This window comes from Diadema setosum, chromosome 8 (assembly GCF_964275005.1).
Source record: "Diadema setosum chromosome 8, eeDiaSeto1, whole genome shotgun sequence".
Taxonomy (NCBI): domain Eukaryota; kingdom Metazoa; phylum Echinodermata; class Echinoidea; order Diadematoida; family Diadematidae; genus Diadema; species Diadema setosum.
This window is the reverse complement of record NC_092692.1, coordinates 3232945-3252304: the sequence shown is the minus strand read 5'-3', so window position 1 is coordinate 3252304 and position 19360 is coordinate 3232945. Positions and strand designations below refer to the sequence as shown.

Sequence of the window (19360 nt, the reverse complement as noted above, 5' to 3'; positions counted from 1 at the left end):
AAAATAAAGGACACATTTTCAACCCCTTTTGGCGCGTTCATCATAAAAGATTACAAGCCGAAGTAATTTATGAAATCGTCACAATCCCGCTGATATTTGGGGTAGAAATAGGCGCAAAACGTATCATGAATTCGGCCATGTGGTGCATCTTTTAAGAACACACTTACGAAATTCGAAGAGTTTATCGGGAAAAAATAAAGGACGCATTTTTAACCCCTTTTGGCGCGTGCATCAGAAAATATTACAGCCGAAGTAATTTATGAAATTGTCACAAACCCGCTAATATTTGAGGTGGAAATGGGCGCAAAAAAGGATTGCGAATTCGGCCCTGCATGTCGTGTACCTTTCAAGAACGCATGCACAAATGTGAATAGATTATCGGGAGAAAAATAAAGAACCCCTTGTAGCGCGTGCATCAGAAAATATCACAGCTAAAATAATTCATTAAATCGTCGCAATCCAACTGACCACCAAGAGCAGGTTATGCAGCAAGTTCGTGCGCCGATGTTTAGAAAAAGTCACAAACGCATTTGACACAATCTGAATTTGTTCATTATCATTTTACACAGTAATTCACAAACAAACATTCTATTTTTTCCTATTCTTTTTTTTTTTTTATTTCTTGTGCAATATATAATGCAAGTTTTCCAAAAGATATTAATCTGTAGAATATACATGGGTGGGGGGGGGGGGGGACGTCCATAAAAAAAAAAAAACAAGAAAATGAGTTTGCAAGTCATTTAATGTTTTTTCAGGTTGTCGTTGTTGACCGGTAAATTTTCTGTTCGGACCGGTAAAAAATGGTAAAACGGGGCATTTACCGGTCCGACAGAGACAGGTTGGACCGGCAGAAAAAATGGGTTAGTGTGCAGCCCTGATTAAAGCTTCAAATGTTTTCACTACCTGATTTCTTTTTTGTTTTTGTTTTTTATTACGCAGAGTCAATAAGGTGTTATCCTACCCTCACATGTCTCTAATTGACAAACACACAAATCTTAGAGGAATTGAATTAAAGGAATTAAATTGATTGAATTGAATTATGTACCATTTGCAGGTGAAACAAAAACCCAGCTTTAGTGCTTCAAAATAGTTCTAAAATGTGAGTTATGGACAGAAACAACTAATGCAAAAATTTTCATCAGGATAATCAATGTTAATTAAATTGTTAAATATTCAAAATGCAAACAATAGTTATAAGATTGTTTTTAGATGAAACCGTCTACAGTTATGGTTTACTAAGGATAACGGTGATATCTCCAAATCTTTTCCATATATTTTGGGTTTTATTGCAAAATTTTTATGAGATGGGATGTTTTGTGATATAACTGACCTACACATATGCATCAAATGTGAACATTTTTAAAATCACTGCTCCCAATGGTAAGCTGTACCTTTAACGAAATGTCCTGTGTTTTTATTGATATCATACCGGAAAAGTGGTACGGTAGCTTTCACACTGCTGTTGCAATAACTGTGCAATTACTGCTAGGAGTGAAGGGACACAATTCTCAAGATGCTAGTTTACGACTGCCGTAAGTCAACATTGAGGTTTATGTAATGAGATTTGTTGATGAAACCATTCAAAGGAGGAAGTGACCAATGAAAACGAAACTTAGCGTGAAGACAATTTTTATAGAATAAGCTATAATGTAGCCTTTTCCATCATGCACACATTTACTCATTGTTATGCTTGGAGCCATGAATATCAGCAGTGGATGTGCTTTTTTTGCCACAAAATCAATCAGTATTTGTGATCATGATACATGTCATAAAAATGATGTTATACACTGTAATAAAGAAAAATGAGATTCATTACATCTGACCTTGTGTTTCTCTAGTGCACCTTTGTGTCAATTTCAAAGCTGGAGTGAGGTTTCACACAAATCCTTTTAATGGTATCATAGAACACTCATAGGACATAAAAAGTATCATAAATCATGATGGAGAAGAGGGCGTATTCATGCAATCTGAAAAAACATTGTTCTGGGCCCAATTTCATAAAAAGTTGATACGATATAAACTCTTGCTGGAATAGCCATTGTCACAGAAACGACAAACAATCAAGCTTCCTGATTGGCTGTTGCTATGGGAAGTTGCCATTCCAGCAAGCGTTGCTATCCAAACATCTTTTATGAAATGGGCCCCTGGGTTGCAGTTTACACATCTTTGTCATATCATGAAGATTTCTAAGGCCTACACCATGTTACTCAAGGTCAACTTGTCATGCACTAAAATGAAACAAAATAAGACAAAATAATTATGTAAACAAAATCTTTGGCTGGTATTTCATGCATGGAGTATGACTGCTTCTGAAAAACTCTACCCATCATGACACAATGCAAAAAGACATTATGATGCTGTACTGAAACTTTATGATTAAATACAATGTAAAATAACATGTTTGCATTTGTAGCAATTTTAGTGAGCAATAGATGATGTAATGTAGATAATGTACTTGGTTCTCAACATGCACAAAAATGAGAGAAACAAAAACATAAACACTCATAGAGAAGAATGTCTTGGGAAAAAAAAAAAAAAGACATAAGCAGATACTGTGTCATACCCCAAACAAATACTGTAAACACTGAAACTTTTGCAGTACATTAATTTTCGCATATTTCACGCTACTTCTGGCTAGCGCGAATTCTAAAACCCACACAAGTATTTTGACAAGTTTCTCTGCACATTTTGAATGGGCCGATAACTGTACAGCGTGAATTCAAGAACCTGCGCGTACATTTTTTGAGCCACTCAGCATGAAAAATTAATCGTGCGAAAATACTGATGTTTACACAATAGGAAGCCAGAATGATGACAAATATGAGAAGCATTATATGATTCATACTTCAAGAGATACTCTGAAAGATTAATATTGCCATATTTCACACAGAAGGAATGCCACTTGAAACACACATTAGCTTTGTACCCAATTAGCAAGCTCACTGGATCCCACATACAAGATAGACAGAGAAATACATATGAAGATGGACAGACATGCAGGCGGGAAGTTATACTTGCATCACTTTCTAGTGGACTATTTTAAAGGGATGGTATAGTTTTTGTTGAGACCTGGCTTCAGATTTGTAACTTTTTTGTGAGATAATGAGAAACTTCTTATGAAATATGAAAGAACATATCATTCCAAGAAGAATTCAATGTTTACGTGATGAAAATTGGTTTGAAATGGCCGAAATATCGAAATCAAAGCAATCCTAATAAAAAGTGGGACACACCTTTTATTAGGATCACTTTGTTTCACTTTGTGTTTGGATATCTCAGGCATTTCAAAACTAATTTTCAACAAATGACCTTTGAATTCCTCTTAGAATGGTATACTCTGCAGCATTTCATAAGTGGTTTCTAAGTATCTCACAAAAAGTGGAAAGCTCAATCCTCACCTCCACCAATACTATACCATCCCTTTAAACAAGTCACAAGTGGAATTGGGTAATACCTGGCAGCAATAAAATACAAACATTACTAACACAAATATGCCCTTCATTCAGAAAATATCGATAGAACATATAAAGTAGAGAGAAAGGAAAAAAGAAGAACACTTGCACCCTGTATCCAATCTTACACCAACCAAGCTTAAGATATGGAGAGCTTTGCGAAACTACCACTGCATTTTACCTTGCGAAGGATTAAAAGACTTTTTTTTTCACACCAAGATTTTGCCATGATGAAAAGGTAATTTGTAGTACAGATTATAAAGTTGTACACTCCTTACCACTCTTTCTTGTGGCTGTAGAGACTTGAGATGTGCTGCTGTTGGATTCTAGTGGAGACAGTCAGAGATAATGACATGAGACCACTGTGCAGTATACAATGTACAATAGTCAGCGTATGTCTCTTTCTCAATCTTAGTATGGTCTGAATGTTTTTTCTTAGTGTGTGTGGGGGAGGAACTGCAGGACGGGAGTGTTGAGGGTCAATGGTGCCCCCACCATTTCAACTCGAATATCTGGACAGAACCCTTGGAAAATCATGTTTTGTTTTGTTTTTTTTGGTATTATTTTGTTATAGCTGTAGTTGTAGTTGTAGTTGTAGTGGTACAAGGTAGTTGTAGTAGTAGTTGTACTGGTACAACATGTAGTTGTTGTTCTTTTTTAAAGAGCCAAACATGTAGGGACCTGCAGCCCCCCAAGCACTCCTTGTTCCATGGCCCCTGATGGTGGTTATTTATTCTCATTTTTCTTTTAAAGGTGCATGGTCCCAGTGTTTTAGTCAAATGCGTACGCGGGCGCACGGCGCAAGTTTCCCATAGAGACCTATGCTATCGACTCCTCTTTGGCGCTTACGCTTTGGCCCACTTCCCCGAGTCTGAAGAAGTCCGATTCACTGCAGTCAGTGGTCCGATCACAGTTCGGCCCATGATTCGGCTGAGGGGGATGACAGCTTTAGCAAACTTCTTTTGTGATGTCATAATAACAAGCACATATGCACGCACCCTGGCATTACTACAGACTGCGTGATGCGCAGAGAAGACAACGAAGGCAACGTTACTTAGCAACACCTACGCACTTTACTCTTGATGACAGCTCAACTTTGGTAATCTTCGTATCAATGCTAACGGTAATCGGCAGTATCATCAACAGCGCCCTCTACACTACCGGGACCATGCACCTTTACATGTAAGTTTTTACTATGGCCAAGCATGTTGAGAACCATAAAGAATGTGTGGTAAAGCAGTCCTTGAATGCTGTGACTGTATTTCCTGCTGTACAATATCTTTCCCGATTATCATCTCTGACCTACATATGTACAGATGTCCCTACCTTTATGATTCTGGTTCCAATATCTACAGTTGTAATGAACAGACAACTGATGAAACTAAAGCTCATCAGGTCACAGCATCAAAGTCTAGCATGCAATTGGGTCCTGCTTTATCAAAACACCTGTAGGCTAAGTGCTGTAGCTATGCTTTCCGCGTTCATGCAGATTTTTATGTCTGTACAATGTACAGTGTATGACTAAAAACCTGTATCAGATTAAATTCTATGTAAACCTAACCCACATTCATTTCATTCATTTTTACAATATAGGATACATTTTTGTATCCACTTAAGTACACAGCATCATGCACTTTGAACTGTTCAAACAGGATTTAAATCAGCTTGTTTGATTGAACAGTGATCTTCATTCCACACGAACAACATGATGAATAAGGGGCACTGACGTGCTCAATCAATACATTATTCTCTACCTTGAATATGAAACTGTTTGGACAGTTTCAGGTTGTGATAACATTATCTTGCTCCAAAAAATAGACAACTAACACTGGCTCTTGTCTCCTTACTTAAGTTAGAGCAGATGCAGTTTTGACATTGTACAGTAACTGGCACGTATCCATCATCTTTCTTTCTCATTTTAAAGGTGGTATATGTCGTTCTAAATACTCTTCTTCTTCTTCTTCCTGTACTTTGCAAAACCTCTGGAGAGTATACTTGCACATCTATGGTAGGCTATCACACATTTATACATAACACACATGAGACTCGAGGCATAAAAGTGCCAAAAAAAATGTTTCTAAAAAAATTTGTACACTCAAGTTAAAATCATTCTGTTCTGCCCCGGGTGACTACTTGAGGGTAACATCTCTGATTTAAAGATTTACTATCTTCTTTCATCAAATATGAAGTCAAGAAATATATATAAATATTCTGTTCATTTATCATACTAGTCTAACAGTAAGTGCATACCATTGGCGGCACTTGAAGCTGGATACAGTGCTTATGTTATGCCAAAGTTGGTAAAACCTGCCTAGCCACTTTCATGTTCTTGATGGCTCAGATATATGATAAGTTTTCATCTCATTTAAATTCATGAAATTTTGTCAATCAGCTGCATTTTAAGTTTTAGGACTAGAAATATGGAGCAGTCCATTAGACTGACAGACGTACAAACAGAATACACTGTACAGCAATATGGGTACGGCCTGTGTATAAAGCAATCATAACTGGCATATCAACCAACGCACCGCAGTTATTAGCTTCAATGGCCTCTTGTCATGATCTACATACACATGGCTGTCATCAGCACAAAGAAAACAGATCACACCACAAAACATCCAAGAACACCAAACATGATGATGACCAGTATGAGAGGGATGAACATTTAGCATGATCCCAGTATAGGGTTTGAAATGCAAGGCCCTGGGGGGTGTTTCATCAACGTTTGTCAGCGCTGACTAATGTTGATGAAACACCCCCTGATGTCATTTCAGGATTTAAATCCTCCTTGAAACAACACTTTTAAAGGACAAGTTCACCTTTATACATGTTGATTGAGTGAATACAACAATATTAGTAGAACACATCAGTGAAAATTTGGGGAAAATCGGACAATCCGTTCAAAAGCTATGAATTTCTAAAGTATCTGCGCAGTCACTGCTGGATGAGGAGACTACTACAGTGTATGATGTCACACGCGTACAACGATATAAGGAAAATAAAAAGAGAATTTCACAAAACTTTACTTTTTGAATAAAGTGCGCATTTCTTTGACTTGTTACTGACGTATGTTAAGGGTAATATTATTCCCTGTGCCTTCTGAAAGAGAGAAGACGAGTATTCGTTGTTATGAGAGAAAAGTGAAAGATGTCATTTTTCTTTATTCTTTCTTTACATTGTTGTACACATGTGACATCACAAGCTATAGTAGCCTTCTCATCCAGCCGTGACTGAGCAAAAACTTCAAGAATTCATAACTTTTGAACGGATTGTCCGATTTTCCTCAAACTCTCACTGATGTGTTCTACTAATATGCATTCACTCAACCCACATGTCTATGAAGGTGAATTTGTCCTTTAAGTCTAAACTCTGATGACGCATACAGTATTTCACATTCCTGACAAGTCATGATCTGATAATGCATTCTATTAGTCAAAGTGTTTCCAGACTAATGCCTGTACATTAAACTTGATTCTGTGCTAGCCATTTTTGTTGCATCCACAACATGCCCATGACCAATTAGCTATGCACAACTAGATGCACCGACGTTAATGTACTTTTTGTGTTCATGTGTACATATCATAAATTCCACATGTAACCAAACTGCAATAAAATTACAAGAAATATGTGTAAACCAGTTATATCTAATCTCCATTCACTCATATAAATCTGTTATCAGGAATCATTGATATCGATGTTGACTTGCATGCTCACAGCAAGTCACTCTTTGCAAGCTCCACAGCATATTAACTGAAGGTTGGCATCAAATTCTGGTACCCACATGTTCACATAAAATTTGATAGCTAACTTCAGTTTCACATTGTGTAAGCAGCATATGCCTTGAAGCTTGGAAATAGCAAGTTGATCTGAGTGACGGCATGAAAACATCTCATTTTTGCGTAAAATTAGATGGCTAACTTCAGGTTCAGATTGTGTTAGCAGCATACCCCATGATGCTCGCAACGTGTGAGTTATTTTGAGTGATGAAGTGCAGATCGATGTGGATATAAACTTTTTCTCATTACCAATTTGGTTCAAATTATTGTGAGCGATTATTGTATTTCCTGTATTTTGGTGCATATTGGTTTTTTGGAATTCGAGATATTTACATGGATACTAAAGTATGTCAGCGCTCAAATGCACCTATACGCACCTTCAATGTCTCTATGCCTCCTGAATGCAGTGCGTCGTAACGCCCTTCTTTCCTCCTTGGCCATTTAAATGAAACTGTTCTCCTGAAGGAGGATATTCCTGAGAATACCCTGGCCATTGCAAGGTTTCACAAATGGTCCACCATCACGATGATGATGTTATCCATTCACTGACTGGAAATTTGACTAAAGCAATGACTAATCCACTGATCAATAATATTGTAATTAGATACTGCTGTCAATCATTTTTTCTTCTCTGGAAAAAAAATATGGGTCAATTTCAATTGATTGTCATATGATTACACTGCAAATTGGTTGCCTTGGGAAATTCATCTTTGAATGATTTTTAATCAGATTCTTTATGGACGTTCACTAAAATATGTTCTACACCAGGTCAATGAATCAGATTGTAAACATCTACAGTAAGTAGTAGAAGTCTAACTGCTATCATAACATAATTATTCAAACAGTTACAGTTGGCATTGTTGCCATAGCTACTTAGGCCATCCTGTAAAATGAAACAGGGCTGTAAATTACACACTTAGACATCTATTCTGAGAAGGCAGTATACGGCGTGGTTGTATCCATGGCCGAAGAAACTGGGTATAGCCACTCGCATGTATTGATACACTAGACTGCATCCCTACACATAAAGGAGTCTGGATATCACTGCAGCCACATTATCATGCGATGTAAATCACACACCACCTCGTTAAGCAAAGTAAATAACCTCATTTTAGCATAAAATGTACCTTCTACTACTGGACATCTTTATTTTCACATATTGTTTTTCATTCCATTCTCACCCCTCTCTGTTCTGTTGGATGGATTTAAAATCAATTGCAAGGTTATAATTGATCAGGAGACTTGCGATTGATAAGCATCAATTGCAACGCTACATGGCAGAGTCTTGACACATAGTTACGCAATTTGGGCATTATTCGCAAGTATTTAACTTGTTCAGCCACACAAAAAATAGTTCATGCTCTTATATCATCCCGACTTGACTTTGGTAATGCACTCCTATTTCAGCTACCACAATCTCAACTTTCACGGTTACAAAAATTGCAAAATTCAGCAGCCTGCATTGTTACCCTTACCAGGAGAAATACTCACATTACCCCTGTTTTGTCCTCATTGCATTGGTTACCTGTTGAATCTCACATTGTATTTAAACTATTATTATTTGTTTTTCATTGCGTACACGGATCTGCCCCAGAGTACAATGTTAATTTACTGACATTTTATAAACCTTCCAGATGTTTAAGGTCATCCGATTGTAGATTGCTTGTTGTTCCAAAAACGAAGAAATCACGGGGGGATCGGTCATTTGCACATGCTGGACCTTACCTGTGGAAACAGTTGCCTCAAGCTATCCGTCACATTTCGAATGCTGACTCCTTTAAAGTTGCCCTCAAGACTCATTTGTTCATGACCATTTTCCAGTAGAATTGTATTTTATGATGTGTATTTTTTCATTATCATTATTGTGTCATTCATTTTCATGTGCATGTTTGTGTAAGGATTTTTGTATTTCATACAATGTAACTTACTCTTCTACTGCGCCTTGAGCACGTTAACTATGTGTAACTTGCGCATTATAAGTACCCTGTATTATTATTATTATTATTATATCAGGACTTTGGCTGTATACAATATATAGGTGAACATGTGCATATCGAAGTGCGTGCATATTCTCACAAACATAACCTGGAAACTGTATGTTCGGTTGTGCTTACTCGTATATTGTGTACCAGATGTTTAGGCTTTCAGGATACGCATGGTACCAGTACCACTTTCTAGCTGCCACTGCTCCGGTGCGGCTACTGTATACAGGCCTCGAATTAACCGACGGCCACCGACGGCCATGGCCGTTGGTGCCCCTCTCGTTGGCCGCAATGCCTTTTTTTCCTTGATCAAAGTTACGGCCAAAAAAAATGTGCCCTTTTTCTTGTAGCCGTGGTGCCCTTTTAGAATGAAAGTTATTATTTATGACGTATAATATGCCCTTTCTCAAAGTCTACACTTTAATAAGCTTGAACAACTTTCCTGATCTCAAATATCATACCTTCAGTTCACTCGCGTCCCAATATATCTGATTCAAACTCAAAGTATCTTTCCGAAATACGAGACGACGTGTACATACATGTACGCCCAACCGGCTTTTACCGTCCCGACTGCCTCCGCAGCCCAGCGGCCATAGAGTTACTAGCTAGGCAGCGGCGGGCCGGAGCAAGTGGTTGCAAGCCATCCTAAAAAATGCCAGGCCTGTCGGACGGCTGCGAGCATTGCCATCTCTCTCGCTCTGCATTCATGCCCGCATGCTCAAAGCAAAATGGCGCCAGAAGTGCTCCAAAGTAAGCGCGGCATATGCGTTGAGAACGTACCGTATTACAGAACCTACATCGTATTGCGTAAGACCTACTGCCTAATGTCGTCTGCTGCGGAGAGATCTTATGCGTGCGTGCGCTGCTGGAGTGTAGCAGCACGGTCGATAGCATACAGCTCTATGGGGCATTTACATCACGTATAAACACCCAACATGCCCTTTCCTTTAATGTGGCCTTGGTGCCCCTCTGACTGACCTAAGTGCCCTTTAATGGCTGGCCTCTTGGAAAAAGTGCCCTTTTCTAAATGGCCTTGCCCCTCCAAAATCCTATTTCAAGGCCTGTGTATATGACCACATGCGTGTCTTTACCATCCAACCAGACGCGCGTGTTTGTAGCCACATTCTGAGCAGCTGGATACATCCACGTATGTGTGTCACTACACTGTAAATATCCATACACATGGAGAAGCTGGATGTGTATGGGAAGCATGTTGTGTGTGTGTAGCTAGATATCAACACACAGAGTATGAGTACACCACATACCATCACCTTGCAAAACAATGAAAACAGCCTCATTTATCATACCCTTTGACAGCTTTATTTTTCTAAAATGTTTTTTCACTCCATTCTCATCATCGTTATTTCATATTAAAATAAGTTGGATTTAAAATCAATAGTAATATTACAATTTATTAGGGGACTTCGTACTGATTATCATTAACACTAGGATGGAGTTTTGGTACATCGAGACTTCAGCTGCTCACAAACGCCGCCCTTCAAATAACTTTTTTTTCTAGCATTCTAGACAACTTAATTTTCTTAAAATGGTTTCCAATTCATTCTTATCATCTGTACTCTTTTCTCTACTCGCATTTTTGCGGTCTTGTCAAAAACGTTCATCTATTTTAAATGTGACATGTTTTCTCAAAGTAGTTCTCTGTAGTGTAGGCCTATAGATATGTACAGTATGGCTGTATCCAGTAACTTGTGGGCCTTCGAAGAAATCTTGCAGTTAAACAAACGTTTGTGACAAGACAAAAACAAAACAAAACAAAACAGGAGAAAAGACAAGAAGGAAGTGAAACTAGATCATTTTAAGGAAACAAAGTTGTCCAGAAAAAAAGTTCTGTAGGAAAATTTTCAAGTCATGTTCATCGTAATTGACATGGTAGTGCTTGAATACCATGATGAACATTACGTGTTGATGGGGCTGTATCTAACTGGCCTCTCACAGGCTAGCTCAGACAGAAAGATCTGTCTGTCTGGAAGAGTCTTTTATTTTTTTGACGTTATCACTCTCCTCCTTAGACAAGGACCTCCTTAGACGAGGAGGGGATCCGTGAAGCCAGACGCAGTCTCTGCGAAACATATCCCGGACGACCAGATACAGACCGATCTTTCGGTCAAAGGCTAGCTGTGCAGCTGCTGTGCTGTGGAAACATTGATCTTATGTGTATTAGATCTATACCTTGACCGAAAGATCAGTCTGTATCTGGCTGGTCGTCAGGGAAATGTTCCGCGGAGACTGCGTCTGGCTTCACGGATCCCCTCCTTATACAGACCGAAGGCAATGATGCTGGCTCTTGTGGGGATACACTGCCAGCGGTCGCGCACAGATCAAACGTTACGATAAACCAAATTTCAGACAGCTTTTTTACATTCAAACAAGTTTGACATGACATGGCACATTATGCAGCAATATTTGGGGTAATCGAAATACATTGTGCAATCGAAATACTCACAGTAACTAGGTTACAATTGTATATCGCAGAAATTTGTATCCATATCGCAACATCGCTGTTCGCTAGCTACAAGTCGCCATTTTGAATCCGTTAGCCAATCACATGCAAGGTACTTGTTTTAATAAAAAACACGTAGAAATCTACCTCGCATGTGATTGGCTAATGGATTCATATGTTGAAGAGCTGGTACGACCACTGGTAGTTGCATCTTTTTTCATGAAAATTCTAACAGTTACAAAAATGTTGGATATATCATTAATCTGGTGAGTGCAATGCATACTTGAAATGTTGATTTTTCTATACAAGCTTAAATTTGGCGACCTAGGGCCGTGAATTAAACGCAATCGAGAAGGGCGAGGTACGTCACCCAATTCTCCACAGAGACAGTGGTTAAGCGATGTATACTACCAACTTCCGTCTGTCTACGGAGGAGAGCGATAACGTCATAAAAGTAAAAGACTCCTCCGGACAGACGGATCTTTCTGTCTAATCTATACCTAGACTAGCCCGACCAGACCCCGTGCGCTAAGCTAGCAGGGGTTCTGACGGTGTGTGATACAAATATCTACGGAACCCCATACACATATCTACTAAACCCCTCAAACACGGCCACACAACAACAAAACTATTGAAAATTTCTACATTCTTTTCACAAATTTTACGAATCACTCACGTGAATTGAGATACTTGGACTATGAGCATGGTATTTCAGTCCATAGTGAGCCCTCACGCAACATACACTGAGCAAAAAGTCCAATCTTAACCCGGAATGCTGTGATCATCGCGGGGCCATTCAAAATAAACCTTTCCCAGCTTTGAACGATGCAAATTGTGCTGCTAGAGTTTGTACGCCCGCGAAGTCGACAGCGCCCTCTTTGCCCAGTGCTGCGCCGACATTTCGAATCATTTCTGCAATTTCTACGATTTCTGCGGCGTACAGGATTAAAAAAGGTGCAATTTTTGGTAAGTTATAAAATGAGTATACTATCAATAGCTGAAAACGGTAGCTAAATAGATAAAGTTCTCACCTTATGTAGTCTTAGTAACAAATATGGTGCAGTAAATTCAAAATCGCGTCGGCGCCCCGGAATACAGAGATTACAGAGTGTCCACACCGTACAGCCCTGTCGCGACTTACACTTGTGTACAGCGACAGGGCTGTGTATAGTTATACCTAGACAGAAAGATCCGTCTGTCCGCAGGAGTCTTTTATTTTTTTGACATTATCGCTCTCCTCCGTAGACAGACGGAAGTTAATAGTACACATCGCTGTGTGGATGTTCTTAACCACTGTCTCTATGGAAAATTGGGTGAGATACCTCACCCTTCTCGATTGCGTCTAATTCACGGCCCTAGGTCAGCAAATTTAAGCTTGTATAGCAAAATCAACATTTCAAGAATGCACTACACTCACCAGATTAATGAATAATCCAACACTTTGGTAGAATTTTCAACGTAAAACACACATCAACCAGCCCGTCGCGTCGTCACGTTCAAACTGCAGAAACATATGAATCCATTAGCCAATCACATGTGAGGTAGTTTCTACGTGTTTTTTTTATTAAAACACGTACCTCGCATGTGATTGGCTAACAGATTCAAAATGGCGACTTACAGCTTGCGAACGGCGATGTTGCGATATTGATAGAATTTCTACGTTATAACCTAGTTACTGTGAGTATTTCGATTGCACAATATGTGAGAAATTTACCCCAAATATTGCTGCAAAATGTGTCATGTCATGTCAAACTTGTTCGAATGTAATTAAATAAAGCTGTCTGAAATTTGGTTTATCGTAACGTTTGATCTGTGCGCGACCGCTCCACACAGGAGCCGGCATCATTGACTTCGGTCTGTATAAGGAGGGGATCCGTGAAGCCAGACGCAGTCTCCGCGGAACATTTCCGCGACGACCAGATACAGACCGATCTTTCGGTCAAATCTATACCTAGCCATATGTTTCTGTTGCTGTTTCTGTTTCAGTTCCGTCCGTATAGGAACCCTAGGTTCTACTCAGAATCAACTGTACTCCACCTACGTTGTTATTAACGTTAGTATGGTCATGTATGTGCAGGGCAGGAGAAGTGTTTCACATTTGGAGTTCTAACGTTCTAGAACTAGATCTAGGTTGCCTAGGTCCTAGACTCTAACGTTAGTCATTTAGAATTCAATAGTCACACGCACGCCTGAGGCTGTCAGTGATGGTGAGTAGGCCTAAGGATTCCACGGTTCCACTTTACAATACAAAACTGGAACTAACGTTAGCTAACATCTTTAGATCTACAACATCAAGACCAACACACACAGAAATAATTTACAAAGAAATTTAGATTCTAAATTTATGTAGAACCAACTAGAACTTCAGAAGACGTTTAGATCAACAATATCTAAAAAGCTAAGCAGCGCGCGCGCACGGCTGCCTAACCCAACCATGCTAACAACTGGAAATACGCTCAACATGGGTTAGAGGTTGGCATTCCACTGATAATATAAGTTATAACGTTAGAGTGTACTTCTATCCTTTCATTAGAATAGTTCCATCCAGGAAACGAATTCATGATCATGATCATGATGATGATGACGCTTACCACTGGTGGATGCCATCTTGGTGATGTGAGATTAACGATTATGATGTGGAACTCCTGTGCCCGTTTCTGATTAAATAGAAAAATGGTAGGTACCAATGGTAGTCGCCAAGTATTCTGCTACGTGCAATGGTGAATTGTCACTTGGAATCAGTAGATAAGGTGGAACTTCGGTCAGAGGGAGTGGGAAAATCGTGTAGCAGATCAGAACGAGCGATCACACAGCTCAGCCAGCCAGCAAGCACCAATGTATGTTCAAGGCACAGTACAAGTCTCATGCGTGGATCGGACGTACAAAATACGTGGAAGCTGCAAGCATGCATAGCTCGCCATGGGAGACCGAGCGAGTGTACCAGCCAAACGTAGATGGCGTTAATCACATGAACGGCACTATGGTAAGGGCACTGAAGCCAGTGAAGGATTTTATCGGCTTCCGAAGCAGAAGCGGCCGTGTCATTCAATACCTGGATCTCCAAAAAGATAGTGAGAAAAATCTCTTTGTTGATCTCCCACGCACAGGGACAACATTACGTAATGATAAATCAAAGAAGGCTATTAGATGACAAAGAATCATACCTACAGTGACCTAACCCTCTGCTTCAAGGGCGCCGGAAGCGGGGGGGCAGGGGTGGCACTTGCCCCCCCAAACAAAATGTTGGGGGGGCAAAACGAGTTTTTGCCCCCCCCCCCCAAAGTGCCCCCTGTAACAAATAATTAATCACTGATTTAAAGACCAAAATGATCAATAAAGGCATATTTCTTGTCTAAATGTTGTAATTTCATAACTGAAAATGCAAAAATTTTAGCCCCTAACGGGGCGAAAATTATAATACACTAACAACATGCATTATTGTATCTATACACTACTAGTAACTTATGAGTAAATTTAGTGTATAGATCGTAGCCTCGTGTCCTCGAGTGTGCCCGCTGAAACATACCTTTAGTAAACCTTACACATTTCATTTTCTTCTTTGCTTTCTAGCAGTATAAGAATATTTTTATATTGTTCGAATGATGCGATCACGTTTAAGCTTTTAATGAGTACATTCAGATAAATTGCAAAGTAAAAGTGGCTCGCTCGTTCTGCCCGTACTTATTGTAAAATGAAAAGTTTTCATAAGTTATTATCATAGTCCTTCGCAGTGATTTCTTTTGCTATGTTTAATTCCTCAGAAATTTAATTCAAAATGCTCTATAAAAGCGACTTTTATACTCTGTTTTTACAAAAAGGTCCTACCGTGGGAGGGGGTATCCCCCTCCCGCACACCCTCCCCCGCTCGGTCGCTTCGCTCCCTCGACGAGGATCTCACACCATCACATAATATACCCCTGTGTGTTAAGATCATAGTCCTTCCAACTGATTTTTTCAATATGTTAATTCCCTAGAAATTTACTATTAAATGTTCTATAAACGCGACTTTTATACTCTGTTTTTACAAAAAGTCCCTACCGTGGGAGGGGGATCCCCCCTCCCACACCCTCCCCCCGCTCGGTCGATTCGCTCCCTCGCCGAGGATCTCACACAATCACATCATTACGTACTCCCGTATGTAATAATCATAGTCCTTCGCACTGATTATTTTTCACTATGTTTAATTCCTTAGAAATTTGCTTTTAAATGGTCTATAAACGCGACTTTTGTACCCTGTTTTACAAAAGCTCCCTAGGGGGGGGGGTATCCCCCTTTCCACACCCCCCCCCCCCCCCGCTCACTCGCTTCGCTCGCGCGCCAAGGATCTCACAACGTCACAATGTGCCCCCGTTGAGATTTTGCCCCCCCAAAACCAGAAGTGTTCCGGCGCGCTTGCTCTGCTTTTTAAAAGCATGAAACTTACACCTCAATGTCATTCTCACATTCATATACGACTCTTACGCCTCATAAAGAAAACCACAAACTAGCCCTCCCCCCCCCCCCCCCCAAAAAAAAAAAGGATTTCAATGGATTTGCAACCATACAAAGGGAAACATTGTCAGGCAACTATTTTCTCGTTTTGTTTTTTAACGGAATAAGCCAAAATGTTATAATCAGAATGCACCACATCACACCGTTCTCCTTTCCATTGAAGTGGACGCAGCAATAATTTCAGTTCCTTGACATTTACTTTTGAGACATATAATTATGTGCCAATCAGTGAAGATACAACACTCAAGTAATGATTTACACATGAAGAGTTTGTTTGCAAAAACCGATAAGTCCATATTTGCCAAGTGGAGATATTTGCGATTAAAGGTCAGGAAAAATGAAGAGAATAATAAGAAAAGTTTTGCTTCTTTTGACCATAAGTTCAAAAATGTACCTTTATATGTAGTGACCAACATATCATTTAAAAGGTATTATTTTGTACTTCATGACAGAGACCGTACTTCGAAATCTTCAAAAATGGACTTATCGGTTGTTGCGAACAAACTCTTCAAATTTACTTATCATTGTATGACTTGCCTACCAGTAGTCATGCTAAATTCGCTGAAATTGTTGATTCAGAACTTTCATGATTTTTGGGGGGCATATATGCGTGTGTATCCTTCATTCTCCCCCTAACCTGCCCCTACCCATTGTCTCTTGTTGTTTGTTCTGTCTGTCTTTGTTTACAGTGAGCGTCTTGTGCCTTTGTGTGTGTGTGTTTCCGTTCCTTTACATTTTCTCTATTGCAAGTTCTGTTTATTGTTATGTATGTATTAATGTGGCCATTATCATTATCATTATTATTATCTGGAGACAACACAGGCTAATACTCATATAAGTACTATTAAAGATGATTTGTATCATTACTGCACCAAAATAACACACCTACAAACACACACACAAACAACTATGCAAAGAATTAACACATAACAGGGCACTACTAGAATCTTTTTTTTTCCATATGGTAGCTTGAAAACATGGATATAACTATGTGTATATAGATAAAATTGTTATATATCATCATTTAGTTTGATCCAGGTCTGTCCCTAATAACGGGGTGGCTGGATTTGATTCACTCTCACAGCAACCGCTCTTACACCTTCTCACCATTTCACCCAATTTGGGGCATGTTTATTTTAGAGTCATTTGTATCTTTGGAGCATGAATCCCTTGATATAAATAGATATATAAATATAAATCAATACAGTAAATAAAATAAATGTATAAATATATATACATGTACATATAATATACATGTGTATATATATATATATATATATATATAGGGGCAGATCCAGGAATTCCTTAAAGGGGAGGCACCTTTACAAAATCAAAAATCAAAGTGGGGGGGGGGGGGGGCACACGCCCCCATTTTTTTTCTTTTGTTCTAACAATAAATAAAGAGGGGTGCACACCCGGAACACTGCCCTCTAGATCTGCCACTGATTTATATACATACTTGAAAGGTATACATTTTATGCTTTTATATCAGCATTCGTTTCCTGTGGATTTTTAAGTTACACTGCAGGTTTGAAAGGACTTTCTTTGAAGTAGGACAGAAAATGATTTCAGTTTTATTTATTCATTTGTTTGCTTACTTTTTTTATAGATAGTGGTTCATTCTCATTTGAAAATAGACAGAGAAGTAGATTGCACATTTTTATGGCACTGTGTAATATTCTACTACGTAAAGCGTCCATCTGATTTACAGCAAAATGATTTCAAAATGTTCATTTAGTGGGACATATAGAAAACCCAATCCCTTTTCAGACATCACTGATGTGTAATGCCTCTACATTCAGTATCTCTTGGGTATGTCTTATATCTGAGGATGAGCTAGCTTGCTCAAGGGTAAAAAAAAAATGAAATGACACATTCAGTAACACATGACTGTCCACAAGCACACTGGAATTTGAAGGAAATACATTTTGTATTGGTGAGCTTTTGAAATTTGCTCAAGTCTTTTCATTTGTCTGTTTGACAATCATACAAGTGATGGTGCTGTGAGCGAGTCAGGCATCATATCTACTGTAGGTAGAAAATGTCATTACTTCTAGGTTTGGTGCTCATTTTTGAACTTTGTAGAAAGTGTTCTAGAAAAATATCTACATTCCTATAATTGGGTAACCTTTCCAGTTCAGAGGACAACCAAATGTGCACATTTTTTAACTAAACATGTACAAATTCCACTGTGTAAAAAAATATACTAAGAAGCAAGGAATATCTCATTGTTTTCATGGGTCAATGACATACTTTTCTTTCTCATTTAGAAGACAGATCAGGTACCCAAGGCAACCACTGATATTAAAATGTTCCGAACAAAAATTGGGGATTGTGAAACTTTCCCACATAATCATGTACAGTGTAGGTCATGTTTGGAAATTGTATTTTTTGGATTCTCTTTTACTATCTGGTACGTACATGATGTGTCTACTGAAAAGTAAATAATATGTACTATAATTTAACATATTTTGCAAGAAAATTGCTGTGGAAAATAATCTAGCACAGAGGTAGCTCACCTGCTGCTTCACATGAATTCACAGCTTTTGATTACGACACATGCATTATCAAGCACTTAAAAGGGACAAGTATCTTTATTATGGCATATCATGAGGAAAATATTATGAACATAGATTAAGTACATTCAGTCACTAATGTTAACCTGTTGAGGACGGGTTGATTTTGCTACAACACGCATTTCTCACAGACACCTGCCCGAGGATCTCGCCAGCGTATATCACCCTTGTCGGCCCCGACAAGCGTGCGGTTTGAAGAAGCAATTGCCGACAAGGGTAAAACTTGCCGACAAGGGTAACACCACGCGTGAACTTGCCGACATGGGTAACTTGCTTGACCAGCTAAGTTCGGACCAATTTCTCGCCTTTTTCAGTCTTTATTATCTGGCTAGAAAAGAAGCTAGATGTTGAAAGCAGCAGCAGTTTACATACTTACACAAGCGCAAAAATTTATCTACGCAGTCACCGCACCGATCACAACAACGCGGCTCAACAGAGCGACGTACTAGCTGATACACACCACATCACACACTTGCTCACTCGCATGCGCTCTGATTTGGGATCCACACATACATGCACAAGCACCCAGCCGGCGGCCACTTACAGCTGCCTGCGTGTACAACGGTACAGTGTATTGTGAGAGGGAGAGAGAGGACGGAAAGAGAGGGACGGAGGCCGAAGG

At 39.2% G+C, this 19360-nt stretch overlaps 1 protein-coding gene across 2 annotated transcripts in view; it reads right to left on the bottom strand.

The window, feature by feature from the left end:
- LOC140231955 (CMP-sialic acid transporter-like) overlaps positions 1 to 14451 on the bottom strand; it is a 32909-nt gene extending 18458 nt beyond the window's left edge. Inside the window, exons 1-2 of one of the 2 annotated variants that reach the window (XM_072312103.1) lie at positions 14263 to 14451; positions 3731 to 3778 (exon numbers count right to left, since the gene is read on the bottom strand). In XM_072312103.1, coding sequence (XP_072168204.1) covers positions 3731 to 3778; positions 14263 to 14278 — 64 coding nt within the window. In that variant the 5' untranslated portion in view covers positions 14279 to 14451. The remainder of the gene's footprint in view (positions 1 to 3730; positions 3779 to 14262) is intronic. The other variant, XM_072312104.1, reaches the window with a different exon arrangement.
- Positions 14452 to 19360: the final 4909 nt, after the last annotated feature.